Genomic DNA, 25961 nt, shown 5'->3' on the forward strand with positions numbered 1-25961 from the left:
GCGTGTCAATGCAGGGGACACGGGTTCGAGCCTTGGTCCGGGAAGATCCCACGTGCCGCGGAGCAACTAAGCCCGTGCGCCACAACTACTGAGCCCGCATGCCACAACTACTGAAGCCCACGCATGCCTAGAGCCCATGCTCTGCAACAAGAGAAGCCACTGCAATGAGAAGCCCGTGCACCGCAATGAAGAGTAGCCCCTGCTCGCCGCAACTAGAGAAAGACCGTGTGCAGCAACGAAGATCCAACTCAGCCATAAATAAATAAATTTATTTTAAAAAACTATACTCTTTTTAAAAATTAATTAATTAATTTTATTTTTGGCTGCGTTAAGTCTTTGTTGCTGCGCGTGGGCTTTCTCTCTAATTGTGTTGAGCGGGAGCTACTCTTCGTTGTGTTGCACGGGCTTCTCACTGCGGTGGCTTCCTTATTGCAGAGCACGGGCTCTAGGCACGTGAACTTCAGTGGTTGTGGCACGTGGGCTCAGTAGTTGTGGCTCGTGGGGTCTAGAGTGCAGGCTCAGTACTTGTGGCACATGGGCTTAGTTGCCCCGCGGCATGTGAGATCTTCCCGGACCAGGGATCGAACCCATGTCCCCTGAATTGGCAGCCGGATTCTTAACCACCGGATCACCAGGGAAGTCCCAGAATTCTCTTTAACTAAAATTTTAAACCATGTATGCATCTGACAAGAATGTATAAGTAAACATAATGCAATTCCTCAATCCTAAAAAAGGTATGAATACCTACTATGTGCCAGGGGCTGGGGAGACATCAGTGAACAAAACAGACAATGTCCTTATGTGTGTATATGGGGGGCAAACAAGTAAATTAAAAAGATGATTTCTGCTCATACTGAGTGCTGTGAAGGAAATAAATCAGGGTGAGGCGAGAGAGTGACTGGAGGGTAGTTATGGTGACAGGAAGCCTTCTCAAGGGTGGTGACATTTGCTGGGAAGCCTGAGATGAGATGAATCTATAGGAAAAGTGATCCAGGCAGGAGGAATGGCAAGTGCAAAGGCCCTGAGGTGGAATGGAGGAACTAGGGAGAAAAAATAAAAAAGCCTGCGTGTATCTGGGTCAGCTGCAGTGGGCAGGGACTTTCGGGGAGGGGTTTGGTTTTCACTGGGACTGGAGGTTGTTAGGTTGGGGAGGGGCCTGATCTAATTCCATTTATTTATTTATTTATTTATTTATTATTTTGGCTGCTCTCTGTGCAGATCGTAGTTCCCCAACCAGGGATCGAACCCACACCCCCTGCATTGGAAGTGTGGAGTCTTAACCGCTGGACCGCCAGGGAAGTCCTGATTCCTGTTTTTTTTTTTTTTTAAGTGTGATGAAGACATTTATTTTACCTCTAAGAAACTCATGTTACAAACTGATTTCGATACTATTCATTTAAATAGGGTACAACTTTAATGTAATAAAAATATGGCTGAATATATGAAAAAGACTGATTCCTATTTTTTTTTAATTTTTATTTTATCATTTTCATTTTATTTATTTATTTTTGGCTGCGTTGGGTCTTCGTTGCTGCACGCGGGCTTTGTCTAGTTGTGGCGAGCGGGGGCTACTTTTCGTTGCGGTGCACGCGCTTCTCATTGCAGTGGCTTCTCTTGCTGCGGAGCATGGGCTTCAGTAGTTGTAGCGCGTGGGTTCAGTAGTTGAGGCTCACGGGCTCTAGAGCGCAGGCTCAGTAGCTGTGGTGCAAGGGCTTTGTTGTTCCGCGGCATGTGGGATCTTCCCGGACCAGGGATCGAACACGTGTCCCCTGCATTGGCAGGTGGATTCTTATCCCCTGCGCCACCAGGGAAGCCCCCCATGATTCCTATTTTTGAAGACAATTTGGGCTGATGGGTGGAGAAGGAAGTGTAAGGGGTGAGAGCAGAAGCCGGGAACCCAGCTGAGGGGGTGACTGGAAGAGTCCAGGTGGGAGGTTATGGTGGCCCCCAGGGAGGCAGTGGGGGTTGGGAGAGATGGTCGGATACTGGAGATATTTCAAAGGCAGGGCTGCCGGGATTGGCTGGCGACCAGATGTGGGGATGACAGAAAGAGAGGAGGAGTCAAGGGGATGTGGTAGTTTTGGCTCCAGTGCCTGGAGGATGGAGCTGCCCTTGAATAGATGAAGCAGGAAGGGCTGGGGAAACAGGTGTTGGGTCTGAGCTCCCAAGGTGGGTTATAGCGAATGAAATCCCTCAAAGCTGAGTCTCATTGTTCTTGAGACCTCCTGGCACAGACCTGTGACTCCCTGAATCTCCAGCATCCTCCAGGCTTTCACTTTCCGGAAAGTCCTACCACACATCTGATCTTCATCCTTCCTGCTTTCACTCCTGCACTTTGCAAGCCTATAGTGAGAGTTCCTGGAGCCAGACCTTGTTGGAGGCCAGGATTCTGAGAGTCAGGTTGTCAAGGAGCTGTCTCTCCTGACCACCAGGGGTGCTAATGGTGTACGGCACCCCAGGAGTGTATTCCTTGAGCAGAGAAGCTCGTGCTCAGGTCTGAGAGTAAAACTGTTTTCGCTTAAAGCACATTAAATGGACGATGAAGAGTCATTTGAGAACTGGGCAGCCCAATGTGGTCCCAGAATTGTTCTGTTTTTGGTTTTGATCTAGCCAGCAAACATTTATTGAGCACCTACTGTGTGTCAGAAGCTCCAGGGATCCAGCAGAGAAGAAACAGGCAGAGATTCTTGTCACTGGAGCTCGCATCCAGGTGGGGGTGTGGGACAACAGATAAAACAAGAAAATATCTGCATCAGATGGAGCTAAGTGCTAGAGAAAAACAAAGCAGGGGAGTGTGCGTGCATCTGTGTACGCGCGCGATCTTAGGTAGGCTAGTCAAGTACTGACAATTACCGGGGAGAATAAAGGAAGTGGGATATGAAAGAAAACACCACCCATCAACTCGATAAATAGCCCCACAGCCAAGTGTCGCCCAACCTGACACTTGGGTGTTGTCCCGGGCGCCTCCTATCTTCCAGCCCCACCTTGTCCTCTTCAGGCCACCCAAGGTGTCAGGGAAGAACTCTAACCTCACAGCAGACATCAAGGCCTACCTGTCACCTGTCCATAGGTGCCAAAAGAGGACAGCAAGCCTCAGGGAACAGAGAGAGATGCTCGTTACAGCACAGCCCACAGCGGGAGCGTCGGCATTGTTGGGCTAGTCCCCTGCCCCCAAGGGACACCAGGCAAGACCATGGACCCAGGTGGAGGCTACAGCACTAAATAAGTAGCAAGCAGCAAACTAGCCAGTGTGCTCCCCTAGGGAGGGGGCAGTGCCTGGTGGTCACTCTGTTGTCACCTTTACTCATTTGCTTAGGGGACCAGCTACAGAGACAGAGGTCTCAGGGTCTGGGCCAGTGGGCCAGTGGTCCTGCCTACCCAGGAAGGACCTGTGGGGATGCCCGGGGAGCTCGGCTGACTGCTCTCCCAGCCCAAGGGCTGCTCCTACCAGAGAGAAAGGGACTCTCTCCACTACTGACACTGCAGAGTCCCCTGGAGAAGGGACAAGAGGCCGAGCAGCAGCTGGGGAGGCAGCAGGGTGAAGGTGGGGCAATGATGAGATACCTCTGCAATTATTATTAATTAATTAATTAATTTTTGGCTGCACTGCTCAGTGTGCGCGATCTTAGTTCCCTGACCAGGGATCGAACCGGCGCCTCCTGCAGTGGAAGCGCGGAGCTGTAACCACTGGACCGCCAGGGAAGCCCCTTCAATTATTAAATGTGCCTCATCCTCATCGTCTCTGACTTCCCAACCGCCCACTTGGGCGTCTCCGACTTTATTCCAGCCCCGAGCTGCCCTTCAAGGTCGTAAGCACAATACCGATGACAACAATAAGAATAATAGCATCATTCGGGCTTCCCTGGTGGCGCAGTGGTTGAAAGTCCGCCTGCTCATGCAGGGGACACGGGTTCGTGCCCCGGTCCGGGAGGATCCCACATGCCGCGGAGCGGCTGGGCCCGTGAGCCATGGCCGCTGAGCCTGCGCGTCCGGAGCCTGTGCTCCGCGACGGGAGAGGCCACAGCAGTGAGAGGCCCGCGTACCGCAAAAAAAAAAAAAAGAATAATAGTATCATGGGGAAGAGTTGTAGGGGGTTGAGTAGTGCCCCCACCCCACCCCAAGCGATATGTCCATGTCCTAACCCTGGAACTTGTGAACATCACCTTACTTGGCAAAAGGGTCTTTTCAGATGTAATTAAGGATCTTGATATGAGATCATCCTGGATTATCTGGATGGACCCTAACTCCAGCGACAAATGTCCTTATACGAGACAGAAGAGGAGGGAATCCCGTGGCAGTCCAGTGGTTGGGACTCCCTTACTTTCACTGCCTAAGGGCCCGGGTTCAATCCCTGGTTGGGGAACTAAGATCCCACAAGCTACCATGCGGCCCAAATAAATAAATACATAAATAAAAAAGAAGAGGAGACGCCCAGAAAAAATACAAATACACAGGGAGAAAGAAGAGGAGGCCATGCGAAAACGGTGGCAGAGATTGGAGGGAGGCCAAGGAGCCCCCAAAGGCTGGAGGAGGCGAGGAACAGCTCTCCTCTAGAGACTTCAGAGAAGCACAGCCCTGATGACACATTGATCTGGGGCTTCTGGCTGGTAGAGCTGTGAGGGGAGGCATTTCTGTTGTTATGACCAGTCTGCGGTCATTTGTTACAGTAGCCACAGGAAGAGCCATGGGCTTTGGGGTGCAAATCCTGGCTCCCACTTACTAGCTTGTGATGTTGGACAAATCACTTGGCTCTTTTGTGCCTTGGTTTCCTCATCTGGAAAGTGGGGATAAGAAAACAGGGCCTGATACCTTGTAAATGTCCAAAAATTGTTAGCTTTTTTTTTTTAAGATACTTTTTTCTTCTTTAATCAATTTTTAAAAATTGAAGTATGGTTGATTTACTGTTAGCTTTTATTTTTATTTTTTAAAATCAATTAATTATTTTTACAGTAGGTCTTTATTGGTCACCCATTTTATTATTTATTCATTTTAAAATTTATGTATGTATGTATGTATTTATTATTGGTTGCGTTGGGTCTTCGTTGCTGTGCGCAGGCATTCTGTAGTTGCGCCGAGCGGGGTCTACTCTTCATTGCGGTGCACGTGCTTTTCACTGCGGTGGCTTCTCTTGTTGCGGGGCATGGGCTCTAGGCGTGCAGCCTTCAGTAGTTGTGGCTGGCGGGCTCTAGAGCGCAGGCTCAGTAGTTGTGGTGCACAGGCTCAGTTGCTCCGCGGCATGTGGGATCTTCCTGGACCAGGGCTCGAACCCGTGTCTCCTGCATTGGCAGGCGGATTCTTAACCACTGCGCCACCAGGGAAGCCCATAGAGCAGTGTGTACATGTCAATCCCAAACTCCCTGTTAGCTTCTTTTTTTTTTTTTTTTTTTTTTTTTAGCTTCTATTAATATGATTTGTCTTGCTAACATTTGTGACAACTGCATGCTCTTTAATCCCCACCTAGGAGGCAGAGTTCCGGTGACCAATATCTCTCAGATCACCGCTTTCTTCTTCCTCCTCCTCAGCTCCTGCAAATCCGACGCAGTCTCTCCCATGCTCAAACTACCCCATGGCTCCCCAGCGCCCCCAGGACAAACTTTGAGCTTATTACCTCGCCCTGAATAAATGGATGGAGGGCTGGTTGGATGAGTGGCTCACCCCCTGCTTCTCAGCCTGCTCCTGGGACACTTCCAACCCCGTTCTCACCCTAGCTTAAAACGTCACCGACCCGGCTTCCAACACTTCCCAGGCCCGACCACGGCTGGGCAGGGCGGCGCTCTGCTGACCCCTGGTGGCCTCATGGAGTAACACGCCGCGTTCTCCACTTCCGGGCAGTCGGCCTGGAGCTGGTGAGAGCCTAGCAGCCCAGTAGGTGTTCGGTGCTGGCTGCAACTCGGGGAACAGACGGTGATTAGATACACTTTGTGTCAGCCCTGGAGTCGTCCCATCTCCTCTCTCTCACAGCCACGTGCAATGTTGAGCAGATTCTGTCGCCCTGACCTTTAAGATATCCGGACTCCCACCTCCTCTCTCCACGTCCACTGTCCTGGCTTTGGTCTCATCCACCACCGCTTTCCTCCCCACTCCAGGCTGTCTTATCGATTTCTCCTTTTGCTTGGGCCTTCACAGCACTGTTACTGAATCTGTTTTTTACCTAAAATTTTGATCATGGATTTTGGGGAGCTGGCTTTGATTTTTTAAAACATGAATTGAAATATATTTTATCTTGATCACTGAGTTTGTGCCCCTTTAAGTTTTGTATCCGAGGCAAGTCATCCTGGTCTCTGCCTGCTGCAATGATGTCACATCCCCAGAGAGGTCTTCGTGACCACCCCAAATAACAGACCCGCTCCCCCTTAATACCTTATCTACACTCGACATTATGCATACATTCATTTCTTTGCCTGTTTACTGTGTCTGTTCCACTAGGGGGTCAACTCCCAGCTGTGTCCCAGGGGGCCTGGCACAGAGTAAACACTCAGGAAATACGGGTTAAAGGGGCGAATACAATCTGAACGAGTAACAGAAAAGCACTGTTGCAGAAGAGAACATTTTTTTTTTCTTTGAAAGCAAAGGAGCTCATCTTGGTCTGGGGGGAGGGGGTGACTTTCCCAAGGAAGAGTCCATGGACCTGAAATCTAAAGGCTAGGGCGGGAGTTAGCAAGGAGGGGTGGGCAGAGTTCCAGGAGGGAACAGCATGTGCAAAAGGCCTGAGGTGGACGGGCCCTTGAGGACTCACAGAGGGCTGGACCGAAGGGTGTAAGGTAAGACTCCCTGGGGGGCTGGCGGGGGCTTCACAGGACCTGCTGAAGAGTTTGCCTCTGAGGGCACTGGGGACCCCCAGGAGGTGTTAAGGGAGGGGTGGCAGGGCCAGATCTGTTTTGAAAAGCTTGCTCTGCTGCCACAGGGAGATGGAAGGGAGGGGGTGAGACTGGAGGCTGGGAGACCTGGAAGGAGGCCAAGGAGGAAGCTGGTGAGATTCAATCAGGACGGTGGCAGGAAATGAAAGAGGAAAATGGTGGATCTGAGAGCTACGTGGAAGGTAAAATGCAACTTGGAGGTGGGCCGGGTTGATGGGAGAGAGTAACACCCTGAGGAGGTCTCCAGGGTCTCTGGCTTTGGGGAAGCATGGGGGATGAACAGGTTTGGAGAAAGGGGTCGGGAGTGTGGCTGTGGGTATGTCACGGTCAGCAAGTGGAGTGTCACAGGCAGGTGGGTAGGAATGTGGCCCTCAGAGCAGAGGTCTGTGCTGGGAGAGGTCGGCTTATAGATTCAAGTCAAGGGCCAGGTTGAGACCGACCATTGCGTTCTACAGACCGAGGACCTTGGTGGGCGCCTTGCTCAAGGCACCTCGGTGGGCATTCTGAGAGGACATACGGGGGAGCCACAGGCCCTGCCCCCCCAAAGCTCTCCACTTGGGTGGATGGGGCTGAGAGGTATAAGTATACGAGTACACGTGACTTGAGACAAAGGTTTATGTCAGTACACATATTGAGTGCCAGCTGTATACTGTATAAATTGTTTTGAAAAAGAACAAATGCTGAAGCATTTATGGGAGTCACACGAATCCCCATAGTAGGCAAATGGTTGTTGGGTGAGTCAGTGTGTAAAAGGGTCTGGGAAGAATTTCTAGAGGACGACTGGCTTGGAAGGACAGGCGAGGATCTGATGGGCAGAGCTGAGGTTTGGGGGTGTGTGGATTGGAGGAATTCCAGGCAGAGGGAACAGCACAAGCAAAGACTTGGAAGCCGGAAGGAGCCAAGTGCATTCAGAGGATATGATTTTGACAGATGCTGGGAGTCTGACTGGAGGAGTGGGAGAGAAGGGCAGGCTGGGTCGAGGGAGGGGCCCCTGGCTGGCCCGCGGTAGACCTGTGAATGACTGCTGGCTCCTGTCGACGGGCGGCGACTGCCTGGAGGGGCGTGTGGGGCCCGAGCTCTGGCGAGGGAGGGTTGTGATCAATGACTGCGCCTGCCACGGGCACGGGAGGAGAGAGCATCTCGTTCGGTGACTAGTCCCCACTGCTGCTGCAGGTCTTCCTTCTGGAGTAACTTGGGGGTACGAAGACTGAGGACGGGGAGGTCACTGAAGGTGTGGGAGTGTCCGTCAGAGTCCAGGTGAGCCAGAATTAGGACCTGGGCCAGAACGGAGGCGGTGGGGACAGAGAGGTCACGGCTGCAGGTGGCATCTGGGAGGTGACCTAGAGAGCCTAGAAGGAGGGGTGAGGAGGGAACAGGGATAGAGCGGACCGAGTCTGAGTGGCTGAGGTGTCTTTGAGGGGCAACCTCCATCCCTGGAGCTGCTGTCCTGAGAAGCTGACTCTCCTGGGTCACCCAGGGGTAAACCCTGACATCTGACCCCAGAGCCACTGGCGTGGCCTCCGCTCAGACAACAGGGAGTGACAGGGATGGACAGGAGCTGCTGTTTCGGTGTCTCCTGGGCCTGCTGGGTCCTGTGGCACAGGGGTCTCTGGGTGGTGCTTCGCGTGATGACCTAAACTGCAGGGGTGACGGTAGACATGGGGGGGGGGCAGGTCGCTCTGCTAGAGGAGAGGAGAGGAGGCCAGTGCTGGCCCTGTGCAGGCGGGGAGCTCCGGCAGCAGTCCCTGGAACGGAGGCGTAAGGTGCCAGCAGCTCCTCACGGGGCCCGGCTCTGCTGGGGAATGCCTGCTCCCAGGGGCCCGGCTCTGCTGGGGAATGCCTGCTCCCTGGGGCCCGGCTCTGCTGGAGAATGCCTGCTCCCAGGGGCCCGGCTCTGCTGGGGAATGCCTGCTCCTGGGGCGCTGGTGGGACCCTCTCCCTCCATGGCCAGAGGCCCACCGCGCTCCTCCTGAGGGTCTGAGGATGGAGCCAGCGTCCCCGCGGGGCCTGAGGGGGCGGGAGCCTGGCCTGCTGGCCTGCCCCGGGGTGGGTGTGCTCAGGGCCCGGGGAGGAGGGGCCACCTTCATCTCTCTCAGGTTTGGTTTTTTACAAGATTGATTTATTAACTATGATACATGTCACATAAGGCCTTTTCAGTTTTTTACACCATTCCCATTGAGACAAGTACAATACTCTGTAGCAAATACATGATTTTAAAAAACAAAACCAAACAAAAACACCTCAGTCAGAGATGCCTCAGCCTTAGTTGATGGCTGACCATGCACTAATCAGGTTGGAGCCTCAAAAAACCCACGTGTTTAAAAAAAAAAGTCTGGAAATTAAGCAAACATTCCTAATACCAACTAGAGGATGTCCTGGTTAAAGCCCCTAAAACACAAAGAAATAATTGTTATACTTTCTTTACATACACTTCACTTTTGCTGCGAAACAGAATTTTGGGCACACAGCCAGACTACTAACACATTTCAATACCATTAATGTTTTTTTTTTTCCCCTCAGGAAACCTCAAAATATTTGTTAATTCAACATATATAAGATCATTTAACATGTGAAAATACAAGTACCAGAAAATAAGCTGGCAGCAGCACTATTCCGAATTTTCAAACAAGTTTTATTCCCAACAATTCAGACTTTTTAAAAAATTTCTTTAAATGTACACAGGGAACATGATTCTTTTTTATGCAAACAATAACTTACGCCCTGTCTCGACTACATTGAAGTGTAACATCACTGCTGTTGGAGCTTGCCGAGGGGGGCTGCTGGGCAGGAGCTGCAGGCAGTCGCCTCTGACCCTCGAGGAGTCTGCAGGCAGGCGGCCGGCTGAGATGGCTCTCAGAGGAGGTGGTGAGAAGAATCCTTCCCTTCTAAGACAGCGGCGGCGGGCCCAGGCCGGGACCTTAGACGAGAGTGGCCCTTCCCCTCATGCCAGGCCTTCTCTGGTGCGATCACCAGCAGTCATGGACGTGACTTGGGCTTTCGGCATACACGACTCAGTCGTCCTTTCACCTAAGCACGAACGAGCGGCTTGAACCTGCCCAGCAAACCGGAGTGAGGGCAACTCTTCCGTCCATTGTCTGCGGAAACCAGCAGTGCCAGGGAACGAGCACCGCGACTGTCCCCAGCCAAGCTGGGCCCGTTCCCAGGCCCCGCGGCCACCCATGCCCATCGCACACGAGGAAGGTGGTGTGAAGGAACTTGGTCCGCAGCAACCCACCCAAATCCCTGGAGCTTCCTTCTCTTGGAAAAGCAGAGCCCTCAGTGGCAGAGCCAACACTTCCTCCAGCAAACATCCCCCCCGCAGTGTAGGTCTCCTCTTAGGAGGGGACTGGGGAGGGCACAGATGAGATGACCTTAGATTACAATGCAGCTGACTGGTTTCCGAGTTTCAGGCTGAGGCCGGAACACCCATGGCCTAGGGGATGGCGTCTCTCTAGGTACCCCCCCCCCCCGCACCCCCTCCCCCGGAGGAGCCAAGATGCAAGGACGAGGGAAGTCGTGCTCTCCCAGCCCCTCCTGGCCGGTGTGCTGCCCCTATGCTGTCACCCCGTCCACCCTGGCAAGGACACACACATTCTGCTAGAAGAATCTCACCTGCAGCATGCATTCTGCTTTAAGCAGGAAGACCAAGATGGCAGTGGATGTAGGAAAACCCAGGAAACAGCACTCAGTATTTCACATTCCTCCTCAAAATGCCAAGTGATGGGAAGAACTTGACAGAACGCAGGAATAAATGTGCTGTGATACCCACATGCAACACAACCAAGAACTGAGGGCAAATTCACAAGCCACGCCTCCTAACCTTGGACCACTTCCCTCTGTGGAACCATCGGTGCTGCAGATCCAGAATCAGCCTTATACTTAAAACCGAGGGCTGTTCATTTCCAGCTCCTGGTGCCTACACTCTTGTGGATGTAGAAAGAACACCGGACAGGGAGAACGCTTCCGGGCACACCGCTATTTTGCTGTGAGGCACCGAACGGAGCCCCATACCCCCACTGACATGCTTACCCATTTTGGCAAAGGTGAATTAATGCCTGCCACTCCCTCAATTCCTAGAGCCGTGGTGCAGCTCACATGAGAATGACTTGTCAGATAACTTTCCAGAGCTTAACACACTAGATGAACGGGAGGTGGGGGGTGGGAAGCATTCCAGTTACGGGTAGCCTGCCCCAACACATCCCACACTCGCCTTCGTGGGTCCCCTCCAAGTGCCCATTTGGTCCAAATGATGACCTCCACCCCCACCCCCAGAGGCCAAAGCCCAGGGCCCAGCACTGCTGCTGGTACCATGCCAACTTGGGATGAATGTCCTCCAGCCCGAGAAGCAGAAAATGTAACTGAGTTAGCAAAGGAAACAAAGAGGAACCCCTGAAGCTTCCTGTCCGATTGTGGCTTTCGGGGCATGAGCCACCAGCCCGCACCTGCACAGTTAAAGCCCTGGCAGGACATTGGGGGCAGGCACATGAGGGGGTCCCTGCAGCTGCCCAGGGGCATCATGGGACCGGAGGCTAACCTGTGGAAGCCTGGTCTCTGCTACTCCCACATGGGTAATGATGCAATGCACAGGCGTTCGCCCTTACCGTGCCCCTTCCCCATCCAGAAAAATCACCTACCACTTACAAGGACTGTGCAGTCTCAGGGTGGGAGTTGCCTGGGAAGGCAGGACAGCTCGGGGCTTGTGAAGTTCCTGGTGCAAAGCCAAGGTTGCAGCTAGCCCAGTGTGCCAGCACAAAGGGGTGGTAGTGTAGACTGGGCAGTGGGAGGGATCCGGGCCACTTCTGTTTTAGTTCACACATGGGACAGTGGCCCCAGGCCACCCCCACCCCAAACTGGGGCTGACTGGGAGTAGGTGAGCATGACCTAGAAAAGGCAGAGATTAATGGAGTCATTTCCTCACCTGCCTGGGGCTCAGTGCTGAGGGAGTTGGAGGGCCAGAGAAGCATGAGTCTGACCACCTCAGTCAAAACTGAACACAAACACTGCCTTCCAGCCAAGCCCCGACCTATAAAGCATGAAGCACAGATCCACCAGAACAGAAGAAACCCGGCATCCAACATTTACGTAAGACATTCATGTACCTTGGATTTGTTTTTTGACTTGTATCCCTAAGGAGGCGGTAAAACTTGCAGGGATAATTTAGTTTTTCCAAGCACCTTATTTTGTCAAACAACTAGAAACGGTGAGATATCCAGCTTATCCAGAGAAGTCAGTGAGCAAAGGGCCTACCCCGCCCTCCAACAGCCAACAGGAAGCGTTTGGGCCTGGGAGTGGCGGGGATTGTTCCGAGGCATCTTTTACTCTGTCAGGTCACCTGGCTGAGGCAACCCAGGGCGTCCAGGAACACGCCACAGGTGCTGCTTCTTAAAGTGCAAAGAGACCCCAGAGGATTACGCAGCGTGTGGGCCTCCACCCCACGCCCAGGGTACCTTAGTGTCAGGCTTCTTCACTGCAGAGGCCATGGCCCAGCAACGGGGAATGGGGGGCAGCCAGTATCTGTAGCAGCCTTAGCAGGGTTGCTGTGTTTGGAGGGCGGAGGTGGGAATGAGAAGGGTTCTCAGGGGCCAGTGGAAAGGCCAGGAAGGGCGGGGGAAGGCCGCGGGGGGAGGATGGTGTCAGGCAGGCACGATGCCCTCCTCACGACTCTCACGGTCTTTGTACCTTTAGCTCCTCCGGGCTCTGACAGCCTGGGAGCTTGAAGGATGGCCCTACGTGGCACCAACAGACCACCGTACTTCAGAGTTCCCCACACACAGCCCACTTCCCACAAATACCCCTGCTGGCGCAGTATGAAAATGATTCAACACCAAACACACTGAACCAAACCCCAAGTGCACCCTGGCACCCTCCAGCTGCCCCCACCCCAACCTTGCGCGCGCGCCCACACACGCAGCAGCAGCGTTTCTGTAGCATTGTAGTGTTCCAAGGCAGACCAGTATCTATGCTGGTCTCCCTAGCTCTTCCCACCAAGGGCTCAAACTGTCTTCTTGGGGTGGTGGGGGGCATCTAGTGACAGGACGTAAGTGGGACCCCAAAAGGCTCTCGGGCAACCACCCCCGGGCAGGCACCCCCGCTCTGCTGTCACCAAGACAGGGGTCCGCGTCCACCTGTCTGCCTCTCGGCAGAGGTGGGGAGAGAGTTAAATCTCGACGTCTGTAGCTTTCTTCCTTTTCTTTTTAAAAATCATTGGAGGGGGTCTTCCCATTTTTCTTCGTGTTCCTGTTTTAAAGGGAACGCATCCCCAAAGCCTGTGAAGCGAGGAGGGGGTGCGTGGGGGGTGGAAGCGGCGACACCCTCTCTCGGTCCAGGCACGAAGCTACCCTCCCTCTGTTCTGATCTGTGCCCAGCACTGTACCTCGGGGTGGCAGAGCCGTGGCCTACATGTTCCCAAGGAGGCTGCTAGACAGGCTGCAGAGGCAACGGGGGTGAGGTGCAGATACGGAAGGTGGGAAGCGGCAACAGACGGGAAGTGTTCTCTTTAGGGGCTGCCGGCCCCGTCCTGGGGCAGCCTGAAGCCCCAAATCTCCTCCTCCCCTGGCCAAAGCCCGTGCTCTGTCCAGTGGGCGGACGCCCTGAGGCTGGTGTGCGCAGACAGGTCGGGGAGGGGGTCCGGGGAGCAGTGAGCATGTGGAGGGCCACAGGGTCGCTGCCTGGCTAGTTCAGTCCTCAAAAGGGTCCAAGTCAAAGGGCAGGGCCCCGGCTGTGGCCTGCAGCCAGCCCCAGGTCTGCAGTGCTGGGGCTCAGGGCACTGGACGGCCCAGCCTCTGGCGGACTGTTGGCTGGTGGCGCTACTGCTGAGATGTCGAGAAGGTGAGAGGAGAGAGGGGACACCCTCCCCACCCCCGCCCCCAGTAGACCTGGTTTTGTTCAAGGCCAAACGCTACCCCGACAAACAGAGAAGACCGTGTCTCCTTTCGCCCTGGGCCTCGGGGGGCTCACAGCGTGTGTTCGGCTTGAAGCTGGGAGGGGAGCAGTGGCTGCATCGGGGACTGGGGGGTGGGCGGAGGCGACTGGGGCGGTGACGGCTGACTTGTGACAGGTGTGGAGGTGAGGAAGGGCACGGTGGAAGCCAGGGCAGAGGGGGAGCTGGGCGTGGCGCCGGGAGGCTCGCTGATGGGCCTGTTGTGGAAGAAGAAGGGGCACTGCTGGATGAAGAGCTCAATGATTGTCTGGTAGGTCCGTGTGGCCGTGAGGGCGTCCATGGTGCTGAAGTCGGGTCTCATCAAGGTGGGCCAGAAGCAGATGGACAGGTTCTCACTGGTCATGAGATTCACCTTGTTGTTGTGGCTGACTCTGTAGGCGACACCAAACTCAAGGTCAGAGCCCAGTAGCAGGCCTGATCGAGGATCTCGACCGACTGTGCTCATGGTCACTGCCTCGCCAGCTGCTCTCCTGGCCCGCCCACCCGCAGCCCGAGAACAGAAAAGGCCCCAGCACAGCTCTCCAGGGCCCTGGCCTGCGAGTTGAGGCCCGAGCCCCTCCACGCCCCGTCCTCTGTTCCAGTGCCTCACGCGGCTCTGAGGCCCAGCTCACGGGAGGCACCCCGCCCCCCCCAGCCCCGTGGGTGGGCAGGATGCCTCAGGGACTCTCCCGCAGGCCCCCAAAGCGGGGCAATGCTCTGGCTGTACAGAGAAGAAGCGTGTGTATCCCAAGCCACGGTTCACAAGACACCACTTTGTCAGGAGAGGAATAGGTCTGACTGGAGAACAAACCTACTCTGTGTGTGAGTAACCACGCAGCGAACTGGTTTCCTGACTGTGGCTCCCGCACTTGCTTGAGTGCAGTTCACTCTCTTACACCGCACACCTGTCTCGGCCCAGCGTGCTGTCACGCCAGTCAGGAGACACGAATCCTGGAGGAAGGACTTCGGGTGTGCGGGGGGCCACACAGGCCTCTCTCAGACAGAACCAGGACAGGAGCCCGAGGTGGAGGAGCCAGCAGCCCAGCAGGCTGAGGACGGAGCCTTGCTCAGCCGCATTCTACAGCCAACTGGCCCCGACCGGAGGTTTTCCAAGGAGGGAAGACCAAACAGCAAGCCCTGCAACGTACTTGTTCAGGTGAGAGATGACATATTTGAAGACTTCATGGTTTTCCTTCGGGAATCTCTTGAGTACCTCCTTAAGGGCGTGTAACTTTTGCTCACGGTCATTGATTTCTGAGGAGAGAGAAAACCAAGACAAGGCTGGTGGGCCTGGGGCTCAAAGCAGATACTGGTCCTGGGCAGTTGGTCAGACTGGTGGGTTGGCGGCCAGGGAAGAGTACGCTGTATACTCTACCTTCTCTGAAGGAAGCCCAACCCCATCCTCTCCCTGCAAGCCGGTGCCCAAGGCTGGCACACCTGGCAGTGGCATGGGGCTAGGGGTCAGGCCCACCTCCGTGTCCCAGGCCCCTGCTGAAGGGGAGCGCTGTACGCCTGGGGCTTCCTGGCCCCCCTACCCGAGACTGCACGATCCAGAGAGAATCCACCATAAAGAACACCATTCTTCGCTCATCCGGTTGCCCCTGGAGACAGGCATCCCAATGCAGAAAGCCTGCCTGCTTCCTGACCAGACGGGTGAGCGCTGCCACCCACCCACGCCAACAGACGGTCTAGGGAGGGAGTTTGTCACAAGACCAGGCCTCTGTCCTTTTCCTGGAGTCATAGGGACCCTCCACATATCTCCCTATTGGAGGAGCCGATGGAAACAGCGGGGGAATTCTTATGTAGTTCGTCAAAGGGACGACATACCCCCTTCCCCCACTACCGCCCAGAGTTTGCCCATCACGGAATCCTAATGTACTGAGAGAGGGAAAATAAGCTAACCCAAATGAAACGCTTAATCCACGCCAGGCCTGGCTCAGCGAGCCCTCACAATCCTACGAGGCTGGGGCTGTTATCACCCCACTTCAAGGATGAGGAATCTGAGGCCCAGAGAGGTTGCAGACATCAGCCTCTTGGTCTGGGAACCAAACCCTCTCCAGATGGCTTCAGAGTCTGAGTGAGGACTGCTGTGCTCCCTGGGGCCCTGGTTCCCCTTCCTGAGTAGACCTGGCCTGCCTTGTCTGGGAGAGCCGCCCTGGGCTAGTGGGACAAAAATGGTCCAGAGACCACTTGGAACCAGTTGGTCGAGAGATCTCTCTGAGCATGGGCAGGTATCCCCGAGGCCACTTGCTGGAACTGAAGGCTATCTCTAGGACTCCAGGGCTCATAAAAATCACAGGAGGATCCCATGAAGAGATGGCAGCTCTCCCACAACTGATGGCTGTGGGGTAGGTGGACAGGGGGTTCATTAAGAAATATGATGGTTCCTAACTCGTCTGGGGACATGGGCTCCTTTAGGATAGATGAAAGCTCTGGACCCTCTCCCACAAATAAACTGTGTACAGCCCTGTCTACGATTCCTGGAGCTTCACAGACTCCCCAGACCCACATATTCTTTAGGAAGCCTCTGGTCTCCTAGTTAAGAACTTCTGTAGGAGGTGATGTTCCTAGACGGTCACCACAGTCTGGGAGCCTCAAGCTAGACTTAGAAGGACAGACAGAACATAAACGGCTGGTGGGGAGGTGTGGGGAGGTACAGGGAGGAAGGGCTGTGCGGTGGTCTAGATCTCGTCTCTGAGACCAACCAGCTGCGTGATCTCGGGGGAGTGACACGTCTGAGCGGCAGTCTCCCTGCCCATGAAAGAGGCTCATGACAGTGCCTCCTTTACTTGGCAACACCACACCATGAAATGAAGAGCTCACAGCCAGACACACAACAAGCACCTGGGAGCAAGTCTGAGTTTCAGGGAACCAGTGGAAGAGGCGGCCGCCAAGATGGCAGGCATGGAGCTGAGAGTGTTCGCTGGCAGGCTAATGAGCATGAAACCGGTGAATGTTTTGACTTGAGAGCGTGCTTGATAAAAACAGTGTTTTGGTAACATCTGTCTGTTAGAGGATGACTACAAACCCCCCCACAGGAACTAATTATGTGGCGCCATTATCAGTTTCATTTCTCTGAACCCAAGACTTATTGTAAGGGTTCAACTTCAAGGGCACACTTTTTGTCTGGCCTTGGGTTTCAAAATCCTTTACTGTTACGCTTCAATAAAAAGTTTACTTAAAAGAAGGAAACTGCTCAGGGTGGGGGCAGGGGTGGAGGGATGAACAACTGTCCTGGAAAACACGAGACGCACGGGCATGCCGAGTCTCACTTAGAATAGCTGCGCCCTTCCAGACGCGGCTTCCGGAGGCCTCTTGTAGGCGCCCGCACGACAAGAACACAGCTGTGTACGAACGGCAGCACCTTCACGTAAGAGCCCAGCCTCACCCGTCCTCCTGGCTGGACGCAGGAAATGGGGCTGCTAATGGCACTGCCTGCCCGGGACGGCCCCTCTCCTTCCTATCCGCTGAGCAACAAGGACGGCTGCTCCGTCTCTCTCTTCCGGGCGGCGGGCCGGGGGGATTACAGAACCTGCTCGGACAGTGATTCAAGGGCCACCCTCAGGCACGCCAGCCTCTCTCCCCCTCCCGGTGTAGCACACCAGCAAGGTGCCTAACAAGGCCCTAGACGGAGGGGAGGGCGGCGAAGGGAACAACCGGAAGCCTCCCGGTGCAAAGCCCCATGAAGAACAAGGTCCACCTCACGCACAGCCTTCTGACCTGACCTGTCCTTCTGTCTTGATGTTCCTCCAGCAAGCACACCACCACCAGCGTTGAGGGACCCACTCACACCGGCCGTCTTTTCATGGTAGTCACGACACCAGTGACTTCTTACCTCTGGAGAACGCAGGAATGTCGGCGGGGCGATTTCACAGTTGCTGTTTGTGTCATCCTCCCACCACCAGAGGGCAGGTGGGGCTGGTTTATCCCACATGCTGGCTAAGAAGACCCACTCAAGAAAGAGGCAACACCAAGGACACAAGGCTGGTGAGTGGAAGGAGTGGTGGGCACCAAGCTCTGTCTCCAAGTCCAGCACTCCTGCCCTGGGTCACCTGCCTGCCACCCTGCTCAGAGCCCTCGCCAGCTTCAATAATCCTCTTTGAAAGGGGTGAAGGGCTCTATAGGGCTCAGGCCTCCTCAGCTAAAAAACCATACTTTTTTCTTTTCTTTTTTTTTTTTGCGGTACGCGGGCCTCTCACTGCTGTGGCCTCTCCCGTTGCGGAGCACAGGCTCTGGACGCGCAGGCCCAGCGGCCATGGCTCATGGGCCCAGCTGCTCCGCAGCAAGTGGGATCTTCCTGGTTCGGGGCACGAACCTGCATCCCCCGCATCAGCAGGCGGACCCCCAACCACTGCGCCACCAGGGAAGCCCCCAAAACCATACTTTTAAAACCATGTGTCTGTCAACTGAGACATCAATACAGGTTCACGAGAGGCATGTGAGGTCAGCTGAATCAAGACGAAGTCTGGGCACTTCCCTGGTGGTAAAGTGGGTAGGGCTCCGTGCTCCCAATACAGGGGGCCTGGGTCCAATCCCTGGTCGGGGAACTAGATCCTGCATGCCGCAACTAAGAAGTCCGCTTGCTGCAACTAAGAGATCCTGCACGCCACAACGAAGATCCCGCATGCTGCAGCACGAAGGCCTGGCACAGCCAAAAGAACTAACTAGATAGACAGAAAGAGAGATAATTTAAAAAAAAAAAAAAGACGAAGTCTGGATACAGACCAGGGAACTTAGAACTGAGGTCCCAAGAACTTTGGAGCAAGAGGAGAGGACAGGACTTCCCTGGTGGCTCAGTGGTTAAGAATCCGCCTGCCAATGCAAGGAACACAGATTTGAGCCCCGGCCCGGGAAGATCCCACATGCCGCGGAGCGGCTGGGCCCGTGAGCCATGGCCGCTGAGCTTGCGCGTCTGGAGCCTGTGCTCTGCAACGGGAGAGGCCACAACAGTGAGAGAGGCCCGCGTACCACACACACAAAAAAAGAATCCGCCTGCCAAGGCAGGGAACACGGGTTTGAGCCCTGGTCCAGGAAGATCCCACGTGCCACGGAGCAACTACGCCTGTGCGCCACAACTACTGAGTCTGCACTCTAGAGCCTGCGAGAGACAACTGCTGAAGCCCGTGCGTCTAGAGCCCGGGCTCCACAACGAGAAGCCACTGCTATGAGAAGCACACGCAGCGCAATGAAGAGTAGCCCCCGTTCGCTGCAACTAGAGAAAGCCCACGTGCAGCAACGAAGACCCAATGCAGCAAAAAATAAATAAATAAATAAATTCAAAAAGAGGAGAGGATAGCCAGAGGCCACTGGGGACCTCAGAGGCTAGCTTGCTATACCCCTCACAGTATACAGAAAAACCATGGCCCAAAGAAGTAAGAATGCTGGTCCGAGGTCACACAAATTGGTGTCAGGGGCCCTAATCCCAAACACTGCTCTTGCCCTGGCTGTGTCACTCTGCTGCCATCTCTGGTACCCAGGCTGTCAACCAGGCTCTAGGCTTGGATCTGCTACCGCTCAACCCAGTGCCTAGAGGAAACTCCCTGATGGATTTTGACCACCTTGCACACCTGCACCACCAGAAAAGGAAAACACCGGCGCAGGTCACAACCGCTCAGTGATGCATGCAGCTGCCAGTGTCCTTCTGGTGGGAAATGACCCCAAGGCTGAACTCTCCCTCTGCTGGGCCCAGAACGGAAGTTTCAGGGTGTCCTTCTCCGGGAGGTACGACCTTGCAGTAACCTGTGCAATGTCTCCTACCCACCAGATGAAGGCAGGGACTGCACACGTGTCTGTCTGCTGCCATCTGTCCCTGTCCCACGCAGGGCCTGGCACATGCTAGGAGATGAGGGACACGCCCGTGCTCTTAAGCAGCTAACTGGACAGACAAGAGGAAGCAGGATCCCAGAATTAGCAACATCACAAGGCAGCATGTGAACAAGAGCCCAATGAGCAGCACGACTGGCTCACCTGGCGACCTCGCCGGTCAGTCATTTATTAATCTCTAGCTCTAAGTTGTCTCATCTACAGATGGAAAGGGTGAGACAATAAGCCAGCATCCTGAACCATCTGGGCTCATATATCCCTTTGATGATTTTTTTTTTTTTTTTTTTGCAGGGGGTGGGTGGGCCACACTGTGTGGCTTGTGGAATCTTATTTCCCTGACCAGGGATCGAACCCGGGCCCTTGGCAGTGAAAGTGTGGAGTCCTAACCCTGGACTGCCAGGCAACTCCCATCCCTTTGACAATCTGATGAAAGACCATGGTCTTCTCCGTAGACTTAAATGCGCACACAGAACTCACAAGCAGTTTATGGGGACTAACGAGGCTCTGAGGCCAAAGGTCCTTAGGCTCAGAGCCTCTGGACCAAGACAGAGGCAGCTCTAGGGCCTTTCCTGGCACAAAAGACATAGGACAGGGTGTGTGGGGACTGCTGGACCAGAGGGATTCCGGATAGGTGGTGGTGGGGTTTGCGGGGGGGGGCTGTGAGATGGAGAGAAGACGCGGGGCAAGAATAAATGATACTGTTTCTTGAAGGCTGGGGTGAAACGTGAGGACGAGACAGAACGGGGAATTCAAGCCCCCTCTAGCTGCCTCCTGAAATCCTGGTCCTCTCTGAAGCCAAGCTCAGGTGCCGTCTCTTCCACGAGGCCTTCTACCTTCCTCTCTCCTTACTGCGTTTCTGCACTTCCAGCTCAGGTTGCTTCACGCTGTCTGGCAGAGAACTTAAGTGAGCACTGGGGAGGGCAGGAACCACGTCTCAGCACAGGTCGCGCCCAGCTTGCCCTCCCTTGCAGTGTGGGCTGCGGCTGCTATTCCTTTCTCAATCTCCCACACATCACCTTGAACGCGGTAGGAAAATAACTGGTGAACAGTCACGAAAACCTCCATTTGTAGGCAGAATTTCAGCAATGTTCAATATTGTGAAATCTTGGAGCTTACAAAACACTTTGATAGTGACCTTGATATTTGTTGTGATGGGATCGGAAACCATTTCCAAGCCCTTAACACACACAGACACAACAGCTCTTAGGTATTACGTGGAAAGAGCTGGTCAAGTTGACGTTGCCATGGAAACCCAGCCAGGCTGAGAATAGCTACTTTTGGGCATGAGAATCTTTGTTCCATCATGTCCCTTAACACTAACTTTGGCACTGCCTGGTTGGTGTTTCTGGCTCAGTTAAGCTCTGGCACACACAGCCCCACTCTTCACTCAACTGTTAAGGCCGTGAGAGGTGCCATGTCAGTGAGATACACTTCTCTCTACCAGGTTCAAGACAACGGAGCTCCAGCTGACTAGCTTGGGGCACAGGAAACACACAATGGGAAGAGGAAGCGGAAAATCTCCACCCTTTTCCAGGCTGCAGTAGCAGCAAGAAGCTCCCTTCCTCAGCAGAGGCAGGCAGCGGAAGCTGCTGTAGGAAGGCAGCTGATTCCCTATCAATAACACCTTCCTCTCCTGCCCCCTGTGACCCTCCCCAAACAAAAAGACGCTATGTCAGCAATTCCCGCAGAAACAATGGGATTCTTTCTGCGGGGTGCCAGGACTCTACAAGCCTCTAGATGGCGCCAAGTCAAGACAAACGCTGTCCAGAATCTCTGGGCTTCCAGCAAGCTGGGTACCACCAGCCCACACCTTCTCTTCCCAACTTCTGCCCAGAGACAAGCTTAGCTTACATGGAAAGAAAGCTGGCTCTGGATGGAGATTTCCCATGTGTTTCACATCTGAGCCAGCCTGGAGCCTGCTAGAGAAGTGACTGCTGGGAGGACCTCTATCTTTGGATGGTAGGACCAGAGCAGAAGCTGGCACCTGTCCCCACCCCCTAAGTCATCTGGAGAAACCCAGACTCCTGTCCTGAGAAGGTAGATGGGAAAGAAGGCCAAGGAACCCTATGACAGTCCCAGAAGCTGCCAGTGCTTCTACCCACCCCTGTGGGCTTGGATAAGATTGGGGAAGTGAACAATTTCAATCAGCTAAGATGGTGTGTGTAAAATATGGTGGTGAAGGCGGCACCTAGACTATAGAAACAAACATCACAGGAAAGGCAGACCACAGAACAGAGACTCTGGGGGCTCTGCAGCACTGACAGCAGTCAGGTTCTGACAGGGACACCCCTCCACAGTTGGGCTTCTGTCAGCACCTCTATTTCCCGAAGCCACTAAGAGTCCATGACTCACATCTTAAAAGTCCTGCGAAGTTGTGACAGCCCCCAGAATTCTGCCCACACCATCAGCTTTGTGAGTAAATCGTGTTTGCTTAAAACTCCCTCTTTTGAGTTGGGCAGTGGCAAGATAAGACTAATGTGCTGGGGTCCCAGGAACACAGCTCCCTTTCCACTTCCCCACCCCCTTGGTCGCTGGCAAAGACACTCCCTTCTGTGCTGCACAGCAGTGGCTGCTTCTGGGGTCTTGGCCCACCCCACCAGAGGTACAAAGTAGAAGGCTGCCTTTGGCTAAAAAAGTTCAGAAATGTCACCCCGTGTAAAGCTCGGAGATGGAGAGGTCAGGCCCCCCGCCTAGAGCACTACATGAAGTCCAGGAAAGGCTGCCCAGTGGGAAGGTTCCCACATGGTGGACAAATGCCTCTGGAGAGAGGCAAGCCAGGGCAGAAACAGCTCTCGGGGCAGGCAGGATGGCGTGCGAGGTGACCATTAAAACCAGAGATGCTAACCTGCTGCAGCCTCAAGTGACCATCTGGTCAGGGCCATCGGAGCTGTCCCCTTCCCTCAAGAGGATGGCTTCCTCAGAGGCTATCTGGCTCTGCACCACACGTTAATTTCCTTCTGAGAGAGCTGGGAGAAGAGGGGTGAGCGAGAGGAGGGCAAAGGAAAGTAATACACCTATCACCTAACAGGTCTGTGACACAGCCTTGCCTCCAGACCTCTCCGAGTCTCATTTAAAAAATACGAGGAGGGATGGTAACAGAGATGACTGAGGGCCAGGGAAGGTCACGCTGGCCACGCACACACTGTGAACAAGCAACGGAGCAGAGATGGGCCCCAAGTCCGACATCAAAACCAGGCTCTCAGCTCACGGAGTTCTGGGGCCACGTGCAACTTCCTTGACAGAACCCTCAGAGAAGCACCTCTGGTCAACCAAGGCAGGGGTCTAATGTGTCAGCCCCTTCGGTGCCACCTTGCTGGTCCCCTTTCCTTACGTCCTTCACATCTCGGTTCCAAGAGTCCAAATGTCAGCTCTCTGAGGGCAGGACCCATTCTTAAGGTGCTGCACCCCCTCCCTCAATTTGCCCAACACAGAGTCCGCCTGGGGCGCTGCCAGGGGCCCACAAGCTACACACGTTGCCACTACTCACTGTGTGCCTCCACCAGATCGATCTGCATGTTGTACGGGACCAGGGGGTCTGGCAGTTCTGAGAAAAAGCTCTTCATGGCCCCTGCCACAGTGTTCACTGTGAAGTCCTTCTCTGCCAAATCCAGGTTGTGATCTGAAAGGAAGTTGGGAGAGTGAGGCCAGATCAATGTAAGCTGGGCAGAAGCGAGGAACACTCAGCGCTGGGGATAAGCAGAGAAACGAGGACCCAGGGGCGCCGCCCAGGGCAGGCCTGGAGGCTGGGTAGGGACTCAGGATCATCACAGACTGGACAGAAGGTGGCACCCCTGGGTGCTGCTAAAAAAGAAGAAAAGAGAGTTCTGAGACTCAGAGACAGAGGCTGACACCCAACCTTCCAAGGTCAGCCTTTGAGTAGAGGAGCTGCACCACCCATTCGGCGCCATCCAACTCCCCTTGTTTGGCCTGGATGTGCTGCTACCTCTTCCTTACACCCTCGCACTCAGGGAAAACAGGAGGAGGCTTTCTCAAAAGGCCAGCTCCCTTTTCCTGGAAGGTTACAGAAATGCTGCCAACAGCTGGGCTGCCGTCCCCGTCCCTGCTCCTGTGGTGATCGGGTAGTGAGGCTCATTCCCCTGCTGGTTCCTTCCAGCTTATGATACCTCTGACCTCTGTCTCTAATTTTCCTTTACATACTTTACTGCACTTCTGATCGTAACAAATCATCTACTGATAGATATCAGCTGCTTCTACTGGGGGGCTGTATGTAACCCATGTTACAGATTCTGGCATATAATCAAGTGTATACCCAAGGGTGGCTTTACCCTCACTCTGACCTCATGCTTCCTATCCTGCAAGACTAACGCACATTTTCCTTCTCTCCTGGGTCACCTCCTCCCGCTGCCAGCCAGCAGAGACTGTGGTGTTACGAAGTGCTATGGGCCCCTGGGTGCTGGGGTGGGGCGCCTGTTCCCAGCGCACAAGGCTTAGCTGCTGGCTCCCGCAGGCCCGCACAGGCTGCCTGGCTTGGTCTCCTGAGGCCCAGTCACATGCTAAGTTGGACCCTGCTTTGATCCCCAGCTTCCTTTCCTCTTTGGTCAGTGACATCTGTGAATTTTTACTGCTTTGGCTCGTTTGCTTCTGGCATTGGTGGGTGTTACAGTTTGGCTGTTGGGTTAGGGTGGAATAGATTTGGCCATCTGGCTCTAGGTCTCTCAGACCTGATCTAGCTTAGGAGACAGAAGTCCCTGCCAAGAGCCAGTCTAACTCAGGAGAATTCCGCTTCGGGAGTCTGGGGCCCAAGGCTCAGCTCATCACAAAAGGCTCCCTTGCTTCGTTTCTCTCCTGCAGGGACTCTGTGAGGAGGGTACTCCCGTGGCCCTGGCAAAAGGGGATTGTCATCTCAACCCAACCTTTACATCATGTGCCTGAGATTCACCCCTGCACAGCCCAGTCCAAGGGAAGCAAGGCCCTTTCCTGGTGAGCGAGGCGCGGGCCGGAACAGTGCCTGGATGGTGGGGTGCGGGAGCAGCCCAGCTGAAGCAGGTTTGGCGGGGATGACACTTCTGTTTGCTGACAGGGCCCAAACCCCTTCTCCTTCTCAGTCACCCGGCCAGCACCCCTTGGCTTTTGAGGCTCCTGCCTCCGGTGCTCGGCTGGGCTGTGGCCTTACCTTGGTCAAACTGCCTTTGCAGACTCTCCATCTCTGACTTGTTCCCGCTGACCCGGTAGATGCCTTCAGTGCTCAGTCCTGAGAAGAAACAAGCAGGTGTCTTAGGAGCAGGAAGTGGAGAGCAGAGAACGAGGAGGACTGCACTTGAGGAAAGAAGGGGAGAGTCCATGAGGCACCACCCACTGGGAGACAGGAACAGGGCTGAAGCACTCTTGACTTACCTAGATGCTTCAACCCACTTTTGCCCATTTTCTTTTTCACTTAAAAATGTAAAAATATTTGCTTTTTGTAAAAATTAAAATGATACAGAAGCACATCAGACAAAGATATCTTTTGTCCACATTTTGATGTATACTCTGGAATCTTAGTTTTTTTTTTTTTTAACAAAATGGAAAGAACACTGTTAATTTAACCCACCCATTTTCATTTACAAAGTATGTTGTGAACGTAAATCATTAACTGTTTTTTTACAACATGATTTTTAAAGACATCAAAATACACAGTAACTTAAAAACAATCTACTGTTAATCATTTAGGTTTTTCCAAGTTTTCACTGTTAGGAATAACCCACAATTATGTTTTTTGATAGCTAGTTAAGTTTAAAAGATTCTTGGCCGTGTGTGTTTCTTACTCTGTGAATTTCCTATTCGTGTTCTTGTTCATTTTCCTATAGCAGTGGTTCTTCTCATTTTGTACTTGAATATTAAGGAACTGGCTATGTTAATGTTATACATCTTTACGTTTTTTCCCTTTTGTTATCTGTTTTCTAATTTTGTGTACTGAATTTTTTGGAAGTACATAATTCAAAAATTTTAGGTTTTCAAGACCCATCAATTTCTTTATGATGTCTTCATTTGTTTTTATGGTTAGAGAGGATTTTCCTGTTCTAGATCAGATATTCTCTATTTCTTCCTTCTTGTTCTTTTACAACTTATTTTTTTACATTTAACTCTGCGATTCTTTTGGAACTTACTTGGTGTACAGTGTTAGGTAAGGAAAAAAGCAATGCTAAAATTCAATTAAATAATAACATGGGAGGATATAAAGTACCAAGTGAGAGAATGACTCCCTCCACCCTTCACTCCCCACCCCTTGACACAGGAAGTACTGTGCAGCTTGCAGTGGACTCCAAGCACTGTCTCTCAACTTGGTTCTCCTCCTCTCCAGGAAGGAAAGTCCACTGTTGCGCCCCTAAGACCATGGGTCTAAAGGACAACGACGTCACTGT

At 53.6% G+C, this 25961-nt stretch overlaps 1 protein-coding gene across 1 annotated transcript in view; it reads right to left on the bottom strand.

Annotated features, from left to right (window-relative positions):
* Window positions 1–8954: 8954 nt before the first annotated feature.
* The window catches only part of ARHGAP35 (Rho GTPase activating protein 35), a 120157-nt gene continuing 103150 nt past the window's right edge, over window positions 8955–25961 (bottom strand). Inside the window, exons 4-7 of the mRNA XM_032612289.1 lie at window positions 24734–24811; window positions 23087–23218; window positions 14925–15030; window positions 8955–14168 (exon numbers count right to left, since the gene is read on the bottom strand). Of these exons, the coding sequence (XP_032468180.1) occupies window positions 13811–14168; window positions 14925–15030; window positions 23087–23218; window positions 24734–24811 (674 nt within the window). The 3' untranslated portion in view covers window positions 8955–13810. The remainder of the gene's footprint in view (window positions 14169–14924; window positions 15031–23086; window positions 23219–24733; window positions 24812–25961) is intronic.

This window comes from Phocoena sinus, chromosome 19 (assembly GCF_008692025.1).
Source record: "Phocoena sinus isolate mPhoSin1 chromosome 19, mPhoSin1.pri, whole genome shotgun sequence".
NCBI lineage: Eukaryota > Metazoa > Chordata > Mammalia > Artiodactyla > Phocoenidae > Phocoena > Phocoena sinus.